This window comes from Rhinopithecus roxellana, chromosome 1 (assembly GCF_007565055.1).
Source record: "Rhinopithecus roxellana isolate Shanxi Qingling chromosome 1, ASM756505v1, whole genome shotgun sequence".
NCBI lineage: Eukaryota > Metazoa > Chordata > Mammalia > Primates > Cercopithecidae > Rhinopithecus > Rhinopithecus roxellana.
The window spans coordinates 20949167-20971067 of record NC_044549.1 but is presented as its reverse complement, the minus strand read 5'-3'; the positions used below and the strand labels follow the sequence as shown (position 1 = coordinate 20971067).

Below are 21901 nucleotides of genomic sequence, written 5' to 3'. Positions count from 1 at the left end.
CTTTTATATAATTTTAGAAAATGCAAGCTAATCTATAGTAATAAAATTTATCAGTGATTGACAGAGGACTAGCCAGAGGGATTATAATAGAGCACATGGAGACTTTTGGGTGTGGTAAATATGTTATCTTGATTGGAGTGGTTTACAGCTGTATATGTCAAAGTTTACCAAACTGCACACTTATTTTCTTAAAGTAAAATTATGCATCAATTGTAAATTAAAAACTTAATTTAAAAAAGTCATTTGTCTTTCTCTTGTTCTTAGTACACAGTGTTGTTTTCCAGAAGTATATATATATATATTTCCATATATATATATAGAGAGAGAGAGAGTCTCTGGCTGACCTCAAACTTGTGGACTCAAGGGATCCTCCTGCCTCAGCCTCCAATGTAAATAGGACTACAGGTGCATGCTACTGCGCTTGGCTCAGTCCCTAATTTTTAACCACAAAAGGATTCTCAAACCAAACTGTCTAAGAACTACTAGGTTCAGTGATTGTTTATCTGTGGAGCTAGAAAGTGTTACTGGGGAAAAAGAAAAATAATGGAACTTTCAGACACTCAACGCTATCAAAAAAATCTTTTGCAGAGATTCATACTAAATTGCCTTCACTAATGGCACCACTGCCATTCTCCCATGGGGCTCTTTGTTGACCCAGTCCTTCCTGCAAGACCAGGAGGGCCTGGGGTTGAATGAGCAGCTCCTTTTTAAATTTGAAGAGCCCAAAGGCTGGTAAGAGGCGTGGGGCTGCGAAATTCTCTGGCAAACACCAAAGATGTATCACCTTGCGTCCTATAACTACTCATGAACCAAAAATGGAACTTCAAGGTACTGGCTTGGAAAAGAATAGCACCAGACCACGTTTTCTAGATGATGGAGATTCCAACTCCAGCAATGGGATAAGAGGTTCATGACACAAATATATTTATATTAGGTGACTCAATCACCAGGATACCAAGATCTGGTACTTTCACAAACTGCTTGGAGGCAACTTAAGTATGGAAGAAGCTTCAGAACCAGCCCAGCTTTCTGCTCTCTGGTTCCAGGCTGCATCCTTTTTAACGATTTAATGTGGTGTGGAAAATGTCAGCATAATGAGGCTTTCTCATCTCAATAGAGAACCTAGGAAGGACAAGGCTGAATTTACAAAAAAAAAAAAAAACAACTTCATGAAAGAATTTAATAGGGAGTTGATTATGTTGTAGAATCGTATCTTCCTGTTCTGTGACACATTAGAAACATAAACTTTAGGGCTTTTTCATCTCCACAGCATAGAGGTCTGATCGCTTCTGTCTAAAAACGGGGATTTGCTGGCGTATTTCAGCCAGCTTCTTCAGGTCTGCAAAACACAGGAAAGTACACTATTAATAATTTGCAACCCCTCACTAACCGAGGTGATTTCTTCCCTACACTGTATAAACCACCAGAGTCGTAGTAAGTAACTTAGTAACATAGGTCTTATCTAGGTGCACAGATGGCCTGGCATCGTTTCAAACCAAACCAAGAAAACTCAAGCTGATATACTCCCCAGGGCTTGGCCAGAGAACCAGACCCTAGGATATCCTCAGAGATCAATGAGGAGGGGCATAAAGGAACCCCTACAAATGACAGGGACTTCTCAGCTATGGAGTCTGGCCTCAGAACAATGGGGACATCAGAGACCTAAACCATATCTGGGAAAATCTTACCTACGTCTGAATACACGATTGCTTCTTCTGTGCCAGCTTTGGCTAGGACCTCCCCCCTGAAAAAGATGCAGAAGAGAATGAGTGGATTCACTGATGTCTGGTGATATTCAAGGTCTGTTTTTTCCTCCCAAGCTCACAGGCCAAAGGGAAAAGTATGAGATTGAAAACAAGAAGGTAGTGGTACAGATTTCTGTCCTAAGATTTAGGTAGCTCTGTGACCTTATGGCAAGGTATTTTAAATCTCCATTTCCTAATCTATAAAGTGGAAATAAGCTCTGTGAGGGCTTAGTGATAAAATTGTGGATCATGTTTCATAAATTGCAAACCACTAGAAGATGGTGGTTATCTGATGGTTATAAAGATCTGGGAATAGAGCTACCTACAACCAACAGGAAGCTCCATCTCATGCCCTCATGAGTGCATTTCAGTGGACCCCTTTACAAGAGCAGTCCAGACCTGTCTTCATACCTGCCTGGGCTGCTACCCTACGTGAGAGTGATGAAGCTGGGCCTAGGCAGGGCCCCAGATCTGCTGGGGTCTGTGCCCTGGTGGCTGTGATGCCTGAACCCCTGTGTTAATGGGCTTCAGTTTCAGATTTAAGGGAAAAGAGTTCAACCTCTGAAGACTGGGTGGAAGTGTTGTGGGGGATGGAGGGTAACCTCACACTGGCAGGTGCCCTGCACTAGGGAACAGCCACACTCCTTCATAAATCCAGGGTAAGGATGAGCTGTAAAACTATCTTCAGGAAGGGTGCGGTGGCTCATGCCTATAATCTCAGCACTTTGGGAGGCCAAGGTGAGTGGATCGCTTGAGGTCAGGAGTTTGAGACCAGCCTGGCCAACAAAGCGAGACCCCATCAGTACTAAAAACACAAAAATTAGCTGGGCATGGTGGTGTGCACCTGTAATCTCAGCTACTCAGAGGCTGAGGCAGGAGAATGGCTCGAACCCGGGAGGCAGAGGTTGCAGCAGTGAGCTGAGATCGCACCACTGCACTCCAGCCTGGGCGACAGAGTGAAACTCCATCTCAAAAAAAAAACAAAACAAAACAAAAAAGAAACTGGCTCCACTGCTTAGTCTCTTGGCCCAGAGCAAGGGTTCAAACCCTTATCTAGAGAAATGAAGCTTCTCCAAAATAATCTGACATAACAACTGATTCTGTTTACCAGATAGCCACAAACAGACTTTTGGCACAAATGAGCTACAAGCACCACCATTTATGATACATAACTGAATTATTTTCTGATTCTTCCCCATTTGCCCTGGCCTTCAAACATCTCTGGACAGTGGAATTTGATGCAAGTTCAAGAAAATTTTCAAGGCAACTTAAGTCCTTCAATGTCCCTCCTCAAGCTTAATGTGCAGGAGGCCAACCGGAATCTCACACAAGTCATACCTTCCAAGGCCTCCCCACCACACACACTGAGCTGAGCCCTACCTATAAAGGCAGAAGAGAGAAGCCCTCAGAAACCCCACAGCAATATTTAACTCTTCTCAGTCTTGTTACTGGTATACTCATCCTGAAACGTAGACGTACATACCAGTGTGTGTGCATGCTTTCGTACAGAGAACTGGTGTGGAACACATCCAAGTTCTAAAGGCAGATGTCCTGGATTCAAACACTATTTCTAGCCACTTCATCTCTGTAATTCTACCATCTATAAACTGGGCTTAATAAGAACAAGTTCCCGAGAGTTCAAGTTGAGACCATGTGTGTGAAAGTGTGATGTAAACTGTACAAATGTAGACCGTAAGGAATGCCTATGAGCGTATGTCTGTACTTGTGTCTGGGCAGGCTTATGTGCTGGCTCCACTGAGTAATAAAATGCTTCTCCCTTTTGCAGGGGAGAGGGTCATAGTTTCACTTACTGAACCCATCCTTACTGTTCCTCTGGTCATTATACTGGGAGCAAAGTCCTCACCCTGGAACTCATTCCTACCCTGGGACTAGCCAGCCAACTTCAATTTTAACCAAAAATGTCAGTCTCTTACTACAACCTGCCTGCCACTGCCGCCTTGTTTCCCCATGGGATCCAAGTATGACTGACAATGGAGGCCACCAGAAGCTCAGAAGAGGGCTAAGGCCAAGTGCTTGATCATGAGAGCAGGGTGATTTCTTTCCACATGGTTTTCAAGTGGAAGCTCCTCTCACAGAGACAGACAGAACGCTGGCAGGATATGTGGGGAAATGGCAGTGAGAGGTGGGCGCCTGGCTGCTCAGGAACCGGAAAACCCATCTGCCAACAAGCCACCTCTGAAGCTCCGACTGAGCCTATTCTCACTTAGCCTCACTCACCAAGGGTTCACCACGGTGCTGTGTCCCCAGGCAACATAGGAGGCTTTGTCATCCCGGGCAGGAGAGGCTGTGGCCACATACACCTGATTATCAACAGCCCTGTAGTCAACAGACAGGGAAGAGGTAAATCATACATTATAAATCTGACATTTTTCTAACCCAAGTAGATAGATCCTTCTTTTAAAAAATAGGACAGTTCAGGCTAACTCAGATGTAGAAGGAAGCCAGAGCCATGGAACCTTCTCTTTAAAAAGTTACCTCACTGCATAAGCCAGTGGTTCTCAACAAGGAGCAATGTTGTCCACCAAATTTGACAATGTCTGGAGATCTTCCTGACTGTCATGACTAAGGAGATGCTACTGACATCGAGTAGGTAGAGACCAGGGATGCTGCAAACATCCTACCGTGCACAGGATAGCCCCCAAAGAATTACACACCTAAATGTCAACAGTGCCACTGCTGAGACACCCGCCGTAAGCTAACATAAGAGAAGAGCTTCTCTGGTTAAAGCAAGTCAAGGTGGCCGGAGAGAACGGGAGTGGCCTCATGAAAGCAATACACCTTGCAGCCCGCATGGTGCTTCCGTGCCCATGGTGGCAGTCCCACCACCTCAAATAGAACAAAAATGGCAGCTCGCAGTCCAGGTACATCAAACCACCTCACCCGGGAGCCCTCTAGACTTCATGGACCCATGTTGGGTCATCTCAGTATCCCAGAAACTTTTCTTTCTTTTGACAAAACTGTACCTTCATTAATACTCATGGCATCTTTTTTTTTTTTTTTTTTTTTTTTTTTTGAGACGGAGTCTTGCTCTGCCACCCAGGCTGGAGTGCAGTGGCCGGATCTCAGCTCACTGCAAGCTCCGCCTCCCGGGTTCACGCCATTCTCCTGTCTCAGCCTCCCGAGTAGCTGGGACTACAGGCGCCCGCCTCATCACCCGGCTAGCTTTTTGTATTTTTTTAGTAGAGACGGGGTTTCACCGTATTAGCCAGGATGGTCTCGAGCTCCTGACCTCATGATCCGCCCGTCTCGGCCTCCCAAAGTGCTGGGATTACAGGCTTGAGCCACCGCGCCCGGCCTACTCATGGCATCTTATACCCCTACCCCCATCTTCCACCATGTAACCAGCTAAACTCTTTCCTCTCCATTAAAAATTACCACCATCTCTAGAAGTGAGAATAGCAGCTACCTCTAGGCAGAGGGAGGAGTATTGACTAGAAAGGGGCAGAAAAGGAAGCATCCTCGGGGGCTGGAAATGTTCTGTATGTTCATCTTGGTGGCAGGTGAACACACAAAACTTTACCAACCTATATGCTTAAAATTAGTACACTCTTGTATTACTTCAACTTTTAAAAATTCTAAAGAAAACCATCATCTCTGACCAGCATTTCATGGGCTGTAGAGCACTTTACAGACAGACACACTCACACACACAGTCACACTCATTTTCCCTTCCATCTGACGTCCACCTATGCTATTTGCCCTTTACCACCTCTCAGCCTTAGAAGACTAAGGAAAGGCACCTGTGACCTGCCAAAGATGCTTGTGCAAAGCCCTGGAGTTACAGGTTAGAAGAACAAGAGCTTCTAGTGAGTTTCTTGGCACAGTACCGTCAGGACTAGTAGGACGGTGTGAAGGAGGGGGTAGGATAAGCATCCTGATCTGAATGGCACAGAATCAGCTGGGTACAGACCACAGATCTCTCCCTAGGTCAAGCTAAACTAATCCCTGCCTTTTCCCTGGCTTCTGGGGCTCTGAAGACATAAGCTCCGTGGGTCTCAATGTCTCTGTAAAAGTTGCTGGAACTGACTTAAGACGGAACAATCCACATCTAATCACAGAAAAATGAAATCACTACCCATCTAACACACTGAATATTGAAATGCCAAAACCACAGTTTCGGTGGGGCTTGGGGCTCACGCCTGTAATCCCAGCGCTTTGAGAGGCTGAGGCGGGAAGATCACTTGAGGCCAGGAGACTGAGACCAGCTTGGTCAACAGAGTGAGGCTCTATCTCTACAAAAAATAAAAAATTAGCGAGGCATGGTGGCACATGCTTGTAGTCCCAGCTACTCAGGAGGCTGAGGCAGGAGGATCTCTGGAGCCCAGGATTTCAAGGCTGTAATGAGCTATGATTATACAACTGCACTCCAGCCTGGGCAACGGTAAGACCCCATCTCTTAAAAAAAAAAAAAAAAAAAAGTAGTTTCTAAAATCCATGAGGTTGGTACTGTGGCTTCTGAGGAGAAAGTGCGCAGCAGTAGAAGTCCTCCTTAGAGCTTCATCCTTTCCAACTGCATTTGGATACAAGGGCATCCTGAGTCAGGGGCAGAATCCACATCAGGAAGGCTGGTACCTCCACCCAACCGGAAATCTCTACAAAGAGGACATACCGAGAGGCTTGAATATATGGTTCCTTTCTTACCGGCTTCGCTGAAGCAACTCCCAGTGGGCTGGTCCAGTGGTCAGATTAAAAGCTCCTGGATATACCAACAGCTGGCAGCCTTGGGGAGAGAAAAGCCAAAGAACAGTGGATGCAGTGAGCACCCAGCACCACCAGTCCTCCCCACTGTTCTTAGCCAGCAGGGACTGAACTCAAACTTTCCCAAACACAAAAAGATGTCAGCCAAGTCAGACAGTACCAGCAGCAATTAAGATATGGCTCTGAATTCCTTTAATACAAACATGTAAGTCACACACATATGGACACACAAGAAAAGTGGTATTGATGACCAAAATCACATGTGACCTTGAGACAGAAATAATACAGGATGGCTGCAAGAGAACAGAAAATTCTAGGCAGCAGTTTCATATGACTAGCAAAAATACTAGAAATACTCTACTAAAAATACAAAAAACTAGCCCGGCGTGGTGGCGAGCACCTGTAATCCCAGCTACTGGGGAGGTTGAGGCAGGAGATTGCTTGAATCTGTGAAGCAGAAGTTGTAGCGTGCCAAGATCGCACCACTGCACTCCAGCCTGGGCAAAAGATTGAGACTCTGTCTCAAAAAAAAAGGGGGGGGAACCCATAAAGGTAGATGGCCCAAACCTCCTTGTGCACGACTCTCTTGAGTACACACACACTCCATTTCTTGAGTGTATACTTTTCACTTTGCAGTAAATCTCCATACTTTCACTATTTTCTGACTCATCCTTGAATTCCTTCTTGCAATAGTGTCAACAGCATGGACATGGCTGGGGTTAAGGTCCCACTGGTGTTTGGGGGCCTCCCCTAGCCCACCAGCATCAACTTCACTTAAAAAAAAGTACAGAAAGCCTGGGCAACATAGAGATACCCCATCTCTACAAAAAATTTAAAAATTAGCCAGGTATGGTAGCACGTGCCTGGAGTCCCAGCTACTTGGGAGGCTGAGGTGGGAGGATCACTTCAGCCAAGGAGACCAAGGCTTCAGTGAGCCAGGATCACGCCTGCACTCTAGCCTGGGTGACAGTGAGACCCTGCCTCAAAACAAACAAAAATAAGGTAGAGAACTGTCATTCACATTTCTCTCAGCTCTGGCTAGGTGCAGTGGCTCACGCCTGTAATCCCAGCACTCTGGGAGGCCGAGGCGGGTATACACCTGAAGTCAGGAGTTTGAGACCAGTCTCACCTCGAAATTATGGCCAGGCGTGTGCATCACCTGGGAGGCGGAGGTTGCAGTGAGTCGAGATCACACCATTGTACTCCAGCCTGGGCGACAAGAGCTAAACTCTGTCTCCAAAAAAAAAAAACAAAAACAAAACAGAAACAAAAAAACAAATTTCTCTCAGCTCCATATGTCAGCTCCACATGGCCAATGACCACTTTTTGTAATTCTTTTCAACTGAAATTAGGGGCAGAGTAGTTGCCCTAATGCTTATTGATATATGGCTCAACAGACTACTGACCCCAGAGCCCATGACCTCCACCTTCTGAGCAGGCAGTCAAACCATTTCCACCCACTTCACTTGGTTAAGTGACAGTCTCATTGGAAGTAGCTTCAAGCAGTCTAGTAATACGGATGCTGATATTTGTTGAGTACCACACGAGGGGCTTTATAGGTTCTCTCTTCTTAATCCTCATATCATTCCTATGACTAAACTGAGAACCACACTGCTCTAGAGGTTAAATCATTTAAGCAAAGCACTGTGCCAATTAAAGGGAAGAGTTGGAACTAGAACCCACATCTTTTGAACTGGCTCTTCCCAGATACTGGCACATTTCTCCTCGTCTGGACCAAAATATCACAGACTACATTTCCACTCTACCCAGTGTCTAGGGGTACTGAGTGGTGAAATCCACTTCATTTCTACTGGGCTTCCAGTGACTCTCCAAACACAGTAACAAGAAGGACTCAAGGGTAGACCAGACCTTTATGAGCATAGCTCCTACCTTACATGATGTGTTTAATTACAATCCCTGAAAAACCCTGTTATCCACATGCAGCAAAAGTCTGGGAAGCCTCATGGGGGTGAAAGGGCTGGTGATGGAGAGATTAAAGAGCCCTCTCCCAGCTTTTATTGACGAAGGATCCCACATAGACCAGCCTAGAACCAAGCCTCCAAGCATCCACGTAACACAGCTGTTGCACTGCCTCACCTCTCTGTGCGTAGATTTGTGCAAGCTCTGCAAACCGCATGTCGTAGCAGATGCCCAGACCCACTCTGCAGTAAGCTGTTTCCAAACAGAAAATGCACATGTGAAAAGTTAACTCCCTACAGCATGGTGTGGCAGAGGAGCTTCTCCATGACTTAATGATCACAAAACACTGACAGGGATAAATTAACACAGGACCTGAGGACAGAGACCATGTACGAGCTCATTCCTACTTGGACTTCATCTCATAAAGACATCATTGACATCAGCAGAGTAAAGATGAGAAATGCATTCTAGCTGAATGCTTATTATCTAGATGGGAGGTACTCAACCATGGCCTAATAGGTATACTCTGGAAGCCATAACAGGAGGCTACAGTCAAATCAAAGGGCAAAATCGTGTCAAATCCTTAGTTCTCAAATAAGCCCGAACTTTCTAGATCTGTGATAATTCTCTGCCTTTCTCACTTATGGTCTTTCAGTTAGGTTATGTGAAGACATTGGAGAGAGACAAAAAAGAAATAAATACCTGATTGTCTTCTACTGAGATTGCTAAAGAGGCAAACTTATCTGGTACATACGAGTATCAAATGTGGAGAAACTATCACCCGCACTCAACGTTTCAGATTCTTGAAATGTAATTTTTCCAGGAACATCAATGTCAAACAGATGGATCTGCATCACAAATAATGGATTTGATTACCTCTTTTCCAGCATGTAAAATGGAATGGCAGTAATGACAATATCTTTCCCTGGGCGGATATAGAAGGTGCTCTAAGATCAACTATGCAAAGAGTACCCCCAAACTGCTCATAATCCACCCCACAAGCTGACTGACACCTTATCAAAATGAATTCTACCACAGGGAACTGGAAAAATGATGCTTACCTTTTATAACCCCTATTTTATATGTGGTATGCAAATCAACCTCTAGGTTTCTCATGGCAGGTAACTAATGTGTTGCTTTTTAAAAATATAAATGCTAGGCCGGGCGCGGTGGCTCAAGCCTGTAATCCCAGCACTTTGGGAGGCCGAGACGGGTGGATCACGAGGTCAGGAGATCGAGACCATCCTGGCTAACACGGTGAAACCCCGTCTCCACTAAAAATACAAAAAATTAGCCGGGCGCGGTGGCGGGCGCCTCTAGTCCCAGCTACTCGGGAGGCTGAGGCGAGAGAATGGCGTGAACCCGGGAGGCAGAGCTTGCAGTGAGCCGAGATTGCGCCATTGCACTCCAGCCTGGGCGACAGAGCAAGACTCCGTCTCAAAAAAAAAAAAAAAAAAAAATATATATATATATATATATATATATATGCTAAATAAAGACTTCTCAGAGTCAGGCTGGACACGGTGACTCACGCCTGTAATCCCAGCACTTTGGGAGGCCAAGGTGGGTGGATCACCTGAGGTCAGGGGTTTGAGACCAGCCTGGCCAATGTGGTGAAACCTTGTCTCTACTAAAAATAGAAGAAAAGTTAGCCAGGGGTGATTGTGCAGCCCATAGTCCCAGCTACTCAGGAAGCTGAGGCAGGAGAATTGCTCAAACCTGGGAGGTGGAGGTTGCAGTGAGCCGAGATCGCGCCATTGCACTCCAGCCTGGGTGACAGAGCAAGACTGTGTCTCAAAAAAAAAAAAGAAAAGACTTATCAAAATCAAACTGACAAATTGACAGGAGAGGTGGAAAGTGGGTGGGCATTTAAAAATAGGAAAAAATTCTGCAAACCAAATTCAGCAAAAGAATAATGCATCACTTCCAAATTGGATTTATTCAAAGAAAACAAATGCTGTTTAAGATTAGAAAATCAATCGATTTTACTAAAGTAACAAAGAAGAAAAAATCACATGATCATCTCAAAAGATGTATGAGCATTTGGTAAACTTCTACAGCCATTCCCGATTTAAAAAACAAAACAGAGGCCAGGCACAGTGGCTCACGCCTGTAATCCCAGCACTTTGGGAGGCCAAGACGGGCGGATCACGAGGTCAGGAGATCGAGACCATCCTGGCTAACATGGTGAAACCCCGTCTCTACTAAAAATACAAAAATTAGCCGGGCGTGGTGGCGGGCGCCTGTAGTCCCAGCTACATGAGAGACTGAGGCAGGAGAATGGCATGAACCCAGGAGGCGGAGCTTGCTGTGAGCTGAGATCATGCCACTGCACTCCAGCCTGGGCGGCAGAGCTAGACTCCGTCTTAAAAAAAAAAAAAAAAAAAAGAAAGAAAGAAAAACTTCTAGGAAGGGAACTTTATTAATCTGATAAAGACTATCTGCAAAATACCTAAACAAACATCATACTTGATGATGAAATACTGAAAACTCTCCCACTGAGATTGGGAACAAGACAAGGACACCTGCTTGATACAGGTACCAGAGAGCCTAAACAGGGCAAGAAAGAAAAGAAAAGAAGTAAAAACTGTAACAACTGAAAAGAAAAAATGAAATCTGTCATTATTCTCAGATGATATAATTATGTACCTAGAAATTTTTAAAAATCTACAGATAAATTATTAGAATTAATGAGTGAGTTTAGCAAGGTTGCTATAAGTTTTTTTCATTAAAAAAAATTTTTTTTTGACACAGAGTCATGCTCTGGCACCCAGGCTGGAGTGCAGTGGTGTGATGTTGGCTCACTGCAGGCTTGACCTCCCAGGCTCAAGCAATCCTCCCACCTCAGCCTCTTGAGTAGCTGGGACTACAGGCATGCACCACCCCCACCCCAGCTGATTTCTTTTGTATTTTTTGTAGAGAAGGGGTTTTGCCATGTTACCCAGGCTGGTCTCCAACTCCTGAACTAAAGCAATCTGCCTGCCTCTACCTCGCAAAGTTCTGGGATTACAGCCAGGAGCCACCATGCCTCACCACAAAGTCAATATTTTAAAAACTTGCTCTACTTCTATATATTAGCAAGACACAGAAAATGGGCCGGGCGTGGTGGCTCACGCCTGTAATCCCAGCACTTTGGGAGGCCAAGGCAGGCAGATCACCTGAGGTCAGGAGTTCAAGACCAGCCTGGACAACATGATGAAACCCTGTCTCTACTAAAAGTATAAAAATTTTCCAGACATGGTGGTGTGTGCCTATAATCCCAGCCACTTGGGAAGCTGAAAGAAGAGAACGGCTTGAACCAGGGAGATGGAGGTGGCAGTGAGCCGAGATCACACCACTGTACTCCAGCCTAAGCGACAGAGCAAGACTCCATCTCAAAAAAAACAAAACAACAACAACAAAAAGAACAGAAAATGAAAAAGCATCTAAAAACACCAATGAGGAATAAATCTCACAAATGTTATACAAAATTATACCCAAAACACTATAAAAAGAAATTGAGAGAAAGTAAAGAAAGCGTAATAAATGTCAGGATATATACGACATTCATGGGATGGAAAACTTAATACTAAAAAGATATACTTCAAAGAGTTGGGTTAATAGCCCAGTGCTGGCTGTCCTTCCAGCAGGTGCACAGTAGCTCCCATCAGACCAGCTCTCTCGTAGTTAACTATGAACTCTGGACAAAATAAAAGGCACGACTACTTAAAGCACTGAAGAATGACCAAAACAAAGCAGGTAAAACCTGAAGAGAAGAACACAAACATGTGGAAGCAGGGAACAGCCCTGGGTGAACTTCCCGGTTCTATTTACCGCTGTTACCCTGAAGCAAGGTCTTAGCTGCTGTGATAAGTGGTGGTGAAAATTACCCATAATCACACTGGCTTGAAGAACCAGAGCTGGAAACCAAGGGGGGAAATCCTGAAATGGAGAAAGCAAAGAGTCGAGAGCCCTAAATTCTACATATAAAATCTTTCTAAATCTCTGGCTGATCACTGAGTTAAACAGAAGTGGGGCAAAACAACCAGACAGAACAGAGCAGCTAAAGTTGCTGCCCACGTTACGAAGAAGATACGAGTTTGGTGTTTGAATGCGACCAAGTTAACTATCAGTTAAAACAAAATATTCAACACTTTTTGGAAGACTATAATAGAATCTGGAATCTCTACAACACATCATCCACTATACAATCTTAAATTAGTAGATACTCAAAGAAACAGAAGTGTGACTCACACTGCAAAGAAAAGGCAATCAGATGAACACAGATCCTGCTATGACCCAGATGTTACAATTTTGTTGTTGTTGTTTGTTTAGACATGAGTTTATTTACATCAAAGGCCTTTTAAAGGCCTAAGAGTCTCATTCTGTGGCACACAGATGTGATAATTATCAGACTTTAAAGCAGCTATAGAAACTGACTAAGCTCAAGAGTGTAAAGAAAAATATGCTTTTAAGGAACCAACAGAAAACATAGAGTACTAAAAACTATAAAAAAGAAACAAAAGGGTATTTAGAACTGAAAATCTTACTATCTGAATTTTTTAGATGTCACTGGGTTGGCTTACAGAAAACTGAACAAGACAGAAGAAATAGTGGAAAAGTCTGAAAGATCAACAGAAAGTAATCTGTAGAAGAGAAGGAAAAAGTATTGGAAAAACAAAAACAGAAAAACAGAGCCTGGTGACCTGAAAAAATATTTAAAAATATAATGTACATATACTGGAGCTCCATAAGAAAAAGGAACAGAAAAATATTTAACAAAATAGTGTCAAAAAAACTTCCCAAACACAGTGAAAGATTTAAGTTTACAGTTTCAAGAAGTACCAAGGAAGACAAAGACAAAGGAAACCATATCTAGGCATATGAGAGTCAAAATACTAAGAACTAAAGATTATAAAAACATCTTGAAAGGAGGAAGAGAAAAACAACAAATTATATCCCAGGGAACAATACAAATTACTACCCACTTCTCATCAGGGAAGGAAAAAAAAAAAAAAAAAAAAAGACTAGATAACAACTACTAGTGGAAAAAAAAAAGAAAACTATCAATCCAAAATTTTATTCCAGCAAAAATATCTTTCAAGAATGAAAACAATGTAAAGACATATTCGTAAAGAAAAACGAACAGAATTCCTAGCTAACAGATCCTCAGTACAAAAATTCTAAACGAGGGCCTTTGGTCTGAAGGATATACCAGATAGAAGAAGGATCTTCAGGAAGGAAAGAAAAACACCAGAAATGATAAATATTTGGATAAGCATAAAGATTATTTTCTTAATTTCTTTAAAATACATATGACTATTTAAATCAAGTATTACTGTTTTGTTGGATTTGTAACATATATACATGGACTACAAATGACAACTATAGCATAAACAATAAGGGCAGGGGCAGTGGGGTAGAAAAATGGACTTATACCATTATAAGGTTCTTAAATTTCACATAAAGTGGTATCATATGAACTCTTAAGTAGCCTATGTAAAGTTAAGGATGCATATTATAATTCCCAGGGCAACAACTGGAAGAAAAAAAAAAAAGCAAAGAGGTATAACTAAAAAAATAAATTGGCCGGGCGCGGTGGCTCAAGCCTGTAATCCCAGCACTTTGGGAGGCCGAGACAGGCGGATCACGAGGTCAGGAGATCGAGACCATCCTGGCTAACACGGTGAAACCCCGTCTCTACTAAAAAATACAAAAAGCTAGCCGGGCGAGGTGGCGGGCGCCTGTAGTCCCAGCTACTCGGGAGGCTGAGGCAGGAGAATGGCGTGAACCCGGGAGGCGGAGTTTGCAGTGAGCGGAGATCCGGCCACTGCACTCCAGCCCGGGCAACAGAGCGAGACTCCGTCTCAAAAAAAAAAAATAAATAAAAAATAAAAATAAATAAATTAAAACAGAACTCTAAAAAATATTTAATTAATCTAAAATAATACAGAAAAGATGAACAGAGGGAAAAAAAGTAAAATGTCTGTATCCCTAAATTCAGTCATATCAATAAGTGCATTAAATAGAAATGGACTAACCAATTAAAAGACACAGATTATCAGAATAAAGAAAAAATTAAGATATAATTATATGCTGTTGACAAGAGATATACTTAAAATATGAAAACACATATAGCTTGGGAACAAAGAACTGGAAAAACCATGTACTAGCAAACAGTAGGCATAAGAAGCCTGGCGTGGTTACAGTGATAGCAGAGATAAAGCAGAATTCAAGACAAAAGGTATTACAAGAAAAAAAAGACATTTCATAATGATAAAAGGGTCAACTCATCAAGAAGACTTAATGATACTAAATGTATATGCATTTTTTTTGTTTGTTTGAGACGGAGTCTTGCTCTGTCTTGCCTAGGCTGGAGTGCAGTGGCACGATCTTGGCTCACTGCAGCCTCCACCTCCCAGGTTCAAGCGATTCTCCTGTCTCAGCTTCCCAAGTAGGTGGGACTATAGCCATGAGCCACCACACCCAGCCAATTTTGTATTTTTTTTTTAATCTTTTTTTTTTTTTTGAGACGGAGTCTCGCTCTGTCACCCAGGCTAGAGTGCAGTGGCTGGATCTCAGCTCACTGCAAACTCCGCCTCCCAGGTTTATGCCATTCTCCTGCCTCAGCCTCCCGAGTAGCTGGGACTACAGGTGTCTGCTACCACACCCAGCTAATTTTTTGTATTTTTAGCAGAGACGGGGTTTCACCATGCTGGCCAGGCTGGTCTTGAACCCCTGACCCCAGGTGATCCACCCACTTTGACCTCCCAAAGGGCTGGGATTATAGGCATGGGGCACTGCACCTGGCCATCTATATGCATTTAATACTAAAAAGATGGCAACTCTTCCCAAAGTGTTCTCTATATATTCAATGAAATACTAATAAAAATTACTATAGGTTGGCAGGGCGCAGTGGCTCATGCCTGTAATCCCAGCACTTTGGGAGGCCGAGGCAGGCAGATCACTTTGGGAGGCCGAGGCAGGAGATCAAGACCATTCTGGCTAACATGGTGAAACCACGTCTCTACTAAAAATACAAAAAAGTAGCTGGGTGTGGTAGCAGACGCCTGTAGTCCCAGCTACAAGGGAGGCTGAGGCAGGAGAATGATGTGAACTGAGGAGGTGGAGCTTGCAGTGAGCCAAGATTGAGCCACTGCACTCCAGCCTGGGCGACAGAGCGAGACTCCGTCTAAAAATAAAACCAAAAAAACAACAAAAAAAATTACTATAGGTTGTTCCTTTGCAGAAATTGACAGGTTGTGTCTAAAATTTATATAAAAATGCAAATGGTCAAGAATAACCACCTGTGCCAATCAGTTAAAACCCTAATACATGTATGATATAATGAGAGGGACTAGGGGACTTCATAGCACATTCTTTTGTTTTTTCCACACATTGTTGCTGGCTTAAAGATAACAAATTGTTATGCCACACTTCCTACTTACCTTTCTGTACTTTGCTAGTAAAGTTCCATCAGGCCCAAACACAGCACAGGTGTTATATAATTTCCCAGCATCCTCTTCAGGGATAGAGCCTTTCATTGAGAGAAGAAATGTAACATAAGAAAAAGAATAGAACAATTCTTTTGTGAGAAAGGGATAAAAGCCTGATAACTTGGGTCCAAAAATAAAGAACCCATCTTTTACGGTTTATTTATTCATTTTGTTTTTAGAATAAGGCAACACCTCATTCTATAATACAGAATAAGTATTCCCTTCTATGGGTTATTTAATCATGTTTTTTTTTTTTTGTCCTTCTCGAATATGATCTTTCAGAGATAAACTGCAGAGTGTAGACAGGATATGATTAGGTTAGATGCCAAAGACAGGCTTAAAAAAAAACCAAACTGTTCCTGAAATTCAGCCATGATTTTGAGCAACACTTAATCTCTAACATTAGGGCAAAATGAAAAATTTCCCATTGCTTAACTTGAATTCACCAGGTCCTGCAACAAAACTGTATCCCAAAAGATGAGAATGTAAAGTCAGAAGCCTCTCCATCACTGAATGCAGTTTCCTCTCCAGGCTTCTTGCTTTGCCTTCATTTCTAATTCTTAATATATCATCGTACAGAAAACATTTTATTTGCTATATTTATAGAACTTTTTCTATGCTTATTTTTTATTTAAGCAAATAAAACCTTTAAACATTTATTCCAAAACCACAAAAATAAAGTTACCTTTATGTATGTGGCCTCTATGGAAAAAAATTTTTTTCTCAATCCTCTATTAGTATAATAAAAAACATGCCTGGCATGATGGCTCACACCTGTAATACTAGCACTTTGGAAGGCCAAGGTGGTCAGACCGCTTGAGCCTAGGAGTTTAAAACCAGCCTGGGCAACATGGTGAAACCCCATCTTTACAAAAAAATACAAAAATCAGCCAGGCATGGTGGCACACACCTGTAGTCCCAGCTACTCAGGAGGCTAAGAGGTGGGAGAATCACTTGAGCCTGGTAGGGTGAGGCTGCAGTGAGCCATGATCACACGACTGCACTCCAGCATTGGTGACAAAGCAGGATCTCACCTCAAAAAAAAAAAAAAAAGAAGAAACTCTCTGCTTCAGCTTCCCAAGTAGGGAATACAGGTGCATGCCACCACACCTGGCTCATTCAGATGTTTTTAATGTTTAGGCCATTATACCTTGTGGGTATGAAGTTACCTCCAATGAGATATATGCTGCATTCCTTTGCTACTTCAGAAAGCTTCTGTGTGGATTCACCAGGAATTTTCTCTGCATATTCAGGAAAATATTTCGTTCCATATGGAGAATTAAAGCATTCCTAGAAAAATATTGGCAGAGAAAAAAAAAAAAAAGATCAAAACACCCATCCATTTTAAAGTTCTGCTGTAAGAGGCCATAGCTGCTGCTTCTCGCTCTGCTTTCAGTCGAAGGGTTAAAACACAGCTAATAAGAAAAACACTGACATCTCAAGGGTAAACAGCCCGTAGTCACAGGCAAGACTACAAAGCTAGCCTAGTGGGTTAGAAGAGACAAGTCACATGGGCTCTCCCAGAGTTCATTTAAAAAAAAAAAAATGTTGGCGGCTCAGTGCTAAAACCAACATGTTCTGGGCCTAAAAAGACTTAATTATAAAAGGAACAAAGTGTCCAAGCACTGAGTATTTCAGTTTTCCGTATGTCCCTCAATATACTAGGATTTTGGCTTCTTCATCTCAACAAAGAGGAAGATCCAAAAGCTAAAGACCTATGACCGTGTTGGCACATTCTACTTTACAAAGACCCTTGCTAAGGTCATCCTCCAGTCAAACACAAAACAATCTATGGGCTCCAAGGGACACTGCTGGACCCCAGGATACAAGAGGACAACCAGAGCTAGCAAACACTGTTCTGCTGGGTCTACAGGGCCCAGAACAGGATGGCTGCCCCCATACTGACCGGCAAAGAAACTATTTTGGCTCCTTGCGTTGCTGCCTCCCGGATAAAGCTACAAGCTCGAGTGACGTTATCTGATTTGACGGAAGAAATTTGAAGCTGGATGAGGGCCATGCGGAAAGCTGAGGACAAAGAGAAAAGAAAACAGCTGTCAGAGGCTTGAACTGCTGGATTCAGACAGAGGCATGGTTCTCAAATGGAAGGCAGTTCTGTCCCCTGGGGAACATCTGACAAAGTCTGAAGATACTTTTGATGCCACAACTGATGAGGTGTGAGTGGCATCTAATGAATAGAGACCAAGGATACTGCCAAACTTTCTACAATGCATAGGACAACCCCCTCCAGAACAAAGAATTATCCTGTCCAAAATGTCAATAGTGCTAAAGTCTATCTGGAGATGGAGCAATATGCATGGACAAAGTCCCATGCTAAGTGCAAGAATCTAGAGTGAACCAGCTTCTTACTATGCAGTGTAGGGAATGAAATGAGAATATGGCTTAAAGTAAAAAGACTGGGTTTGAATATGGTCCTGTCCCTTACTATTTGTTCTTGGACCTCTCGCCTATCTGCAATCCATATACTGAGCATGTCCCAGCACAGAAAGTGCAATTCCTTGGAAGTTGCTCACGTACTTCCCATGGGCAGCCCAGCTCGTGGGAAGGGAAGATGTCTGTCTCAGTTTCCCCACTACTGGCTGGGTCACAGCACATTGATCCCGCTGCTGGCAAAGGGAAACCCTGGCAGCCCGTGAGCTGCACACATGCCTACTCACACAAAACAATCTATGGGCTCCAAGGGACACTGCTGGACCCCAGGATACAAGAGGACAACCAGAGCTAGCAAACACTGTTCTGCTGGGTCTACAGGGCCCAGAACAGGATGGCTGCCCCCATACTGACCCCAGGCACCTATAGCAGTCTGCACTTACCCCATAAACATTCCTGTGTCCAAGAGAACATGACATTAAACAGCAAATAACACCATGAGAGGTTGAGAGAGATACTGCAGAAGGAAAAGCGAACAGCACTTTTCCTTGCTCTCTGAACAAGGGGACTGGGTCCCACAAACGATGTAGCCAGCCCTGACAAGGTCTGTGCTCAGCCCTGGAGCAAGGAGGCTGGCGGCTCTTCCAAGCTGATTCCTTCCTGGAGGTAGTAGCTAGACATCTATTTTTCTTCTGTTTTTTAGAGTTCCCTTTTAGCTTTTATGAAAATCACTTTCCATTAGCAAATATTTTTAATTTTGAGGCAGGGTCTTATTCTGTCACCTAGGCTGGAGTGCAGTGGCACAAACATGGTTGACTGCAGCCTCGACCTCCTGGGTTCAGGCAATCCTCTTGTCTCAGCCTCTTATGTAGCTGGGACCACAGGTACGCACCACCATGCCTGGCTAATTTTTTAATTTTTTTTGTAGAGACAGGATCTCACTTTGTTGCCCAGGCTGGTCTCGAACTCCTGGGCTCAAGCAATCCTCTTGCCTCAGCCTCTCAAACTGCTGGGATTACAAGCATGAGCTACCACGCCTGGCCAGATAATAATTTTTAATATAAAATTTTCTGCCGGGTGTGGTGGCTCACACCTGTAATCCCAGCACTTTGGGAGGCCAAGGCAGGTGGATCACCTGAGGTCAGGAGTTTCAGACCAGACTGGCCAACACGGTGAAACCCCATCTCTATTAAAAATACAAAAATTAGCTGGGTGTGGTGGCAGGCAACTGTAATCCCAGCTACTCAGGAGGCTGAGGCAGGAGAATCACTTGAACCTGGGAGGTGGAGGTTGCGGTGAGCCAAGATCACACCACTGCACTCCAGTCTGGACAACAGAGTTAGACTCAGTCTCTAAAATAAATAAATAAATAAATAAATAAATAAATAAATAAATAAATTTCCTTGTTTGAGTTACTAGTGTTGTCTCCACGTTCTGCCTGGACCCTGATGGATACATAGTTCCTGCTCACGGTCTGGGGGGACGCCGCAGTAAAGGATCCAAAGCTCATCATAACCTCTGAAGCTCTGCAAAACTTCAGGAATTATTAGTAATGGCCTGCCCAAACTCCCCATCCCACCTCTGCTCCAGTCTGAAAATCCTACCATTTGAGAGCTATCTCTGGGTGTTTCCTGTAACAATGCAAATGTCTCCAGAAGAGGCAACAATGATAAACCTGGCCTCTGATGAAGGCCTGTTCGGCTCAGGGTTAACTAAAAGGAAAACTCAGATGTCCCATTCCTCAATCTATCCTAAATATAGTGAGAAGCACTAAATTTAACCCAGAAGGCAGCCTGCTAAATAGTTACGGAATCTGAAGGGCTACAAAAGAAATTAAAACAGGAAATAACAGCTGGGGTTATTCTGGGGCAAACAGATATTTTGAGCTGGTACCAGAACAGCAGACAAATCCACTAAATGTCTCCCCTCCATTTCCCGGGGTTAAGCCATCCTCCCGCCTCAGCTTCCCAAGTAGCTGGGACTACAGGGGCGTACCACCACGCCGGGCTAATTTTGTATTTAATTTCAGTACAGACAGGTGTCGCCATGTTGCCCAGGCTGGTCTCCAACTCGGACTCCTGAGCTCAAGCGATCCTCATGCCTCAGCCTCCCAAAGTGTTACTATTACAGGAGTGAGCCACGTGCCTGGCCATGTCTCTTATTCTGAGGGTGGGAAAGATAAAGCTCGCCATGGCTATGCTGATGGCTTCCTCTCCTACACATCTCACCCACAAGGGCGGGGTCCTCAACTAAGCCTAGGACTGCCTGTCATTCTGCAAATGACCCACTCTACAGACGTGCTGCAGCAGGGAAACCCCGCCACTGGGCAGTTCCTCATGCTAAGGACGAGACGCCAGTCACTCCATCTCATCTGTAAAGTGGAGACACAGTGACTTTTAAGGCTGCCCTAATATTCATCATAATCTAACAACGAAGGCCCAACGAAGGGGAGGAAAAAAAACAATAAAATACTGTGAGCGAAGGAACCAACAAGAAAATAAAATTTAAAGCACTGTGCCAGGTCCTTTACACATAAACTTCTATGAGGTATCATTAACATCATTTTACAGATAAAGAAACGGGGCTTGCAGGGAGAAAAGCTGCACAAAGTCACTGAACAAAGTAAGTGACACAGCAAGAAACCAAGTCAGAATCTGGAGCTGGAAAGTGAGGGGGGAAAGGAAGAACCGCCTGGGCACCTTTGTGCAGTGCGGGGCTGGAGGAGGTCAGGCAACTTGAAAACACCCAAGGGAGTCGGATCCTACCACCGCGGCCCACACCGTGGAGAAATACACGTCCATCAGCCTCTCTCAAGCAGGACGCGGCGGGTGCCGGCGCGGCCTGGGCGGCCTGGTGCTTTCGGGGCCTCGCCCGCCACCCCGGAAGCCTGGAATCCCGGGAGTGCGCCCGGCCGCCCCGCCACGCGATCCCGGACCCACGCGGACGCCCGCATCAGGGAGGGCCGCGCACGGCAGGGACGCGGGGCGAGGGGGCTGAGCCGGCCAAGCCACCGCCGGCGCCGCTCCAAAGCCTCCCCTCCGGCCCGAGCTCGAGCTGCAGCGCGCGGCCGCCCCACTTACTGGCCATGGCTCTCCCGACAAGCACCACCTGCGGCGCGGGCTGAGCTCTGGAGTCCGGGTGGACCTCGGCGACGCTACGGTGGGCGGGGCCCGCGCCAGAGGCCCCGCCCCACCCCACCTCCCGGCCCCGGCCCCGGGTAGAGGGGTCTGCGTTCATACCAGTGCGCCTGGAACACCAGGACGGACCAACGAGAAATGGTTAATTACCACAGTCCGGAAAAAGCATGCCTCGAAAGGCAAAGGGCAAAAGGGAACAGCCTAAGTCGAGGTGGTGTGCTGGTGAATGTTTAACAACCGAACTTTTCAGGGACGAAAGCCCTGATTTGTAGCGTTTGCTGATTCTCCGCAAAAGGACTAACTTTTAGCTGGTTGAATCAACTCTGTGGCCAGGGTAACATCGTATGCTGATAGGCTTGAGCTATTTGAACAAGTCGCTGTGACGGGGATGGAATGACCCTGGTTGGTTTAGGCACACGAGACGTCTGTAGGATCTGACTACAAGGCTGCTAGACCAACGGGAAAGATGCTGAGGGTTCAGCGCGAGGCCCTCAACGAGTCAGTCCTCGAATACATT

At 44.5% G+C, this 21901-nt stretch overlaps 1 protein-coding gene across 2 annotated transcripts; it reads right to left on the bottom strand.

Annotated features, from left to right (window-relative positions):
- Positions 1 to 1154: 1154 nt before the first annotated feature.
- Positions 1155 to 21484, bottom strand: NIT2 (nitrilase family member 2). 2 transcript variants are annotated; one of them, XM_010368839.2, is made up of 10 exons: positions 21328 to 21484; positions 17766 to 17884; positions 17029 to 17149; positions 15812 to 15900; positions 9139 to 9232; positions 8562 to 8636; positions 6408 to 6486; positions 3984 to 4082; positions 1689 to 1744; positions 1155 to 1339 (listed from the first exon to the last, which is right to left on the bottom strand). In XM_010368839.2, the coding sequence occupies exons 1-10, from the start codon at positions 21482 to 21484 to the stop codon at positions 1248 to 1250; spliced, it is 981 nt and encodes a 326-aa protein (XP_010367141.2). In that variant the 3' UTR covers positions 1155 to 1247. The 2 variants fall into 2 exon arrangements, with proteins under 2 accessions (XP_010367141.2, XP_030795935.1); XM_030940075.1 differs by having other exon boundaries at positions 21013 to 21350.
- Between the last annotated feature and the right edge of the window lie 417 nt (positions 21485 to 21901).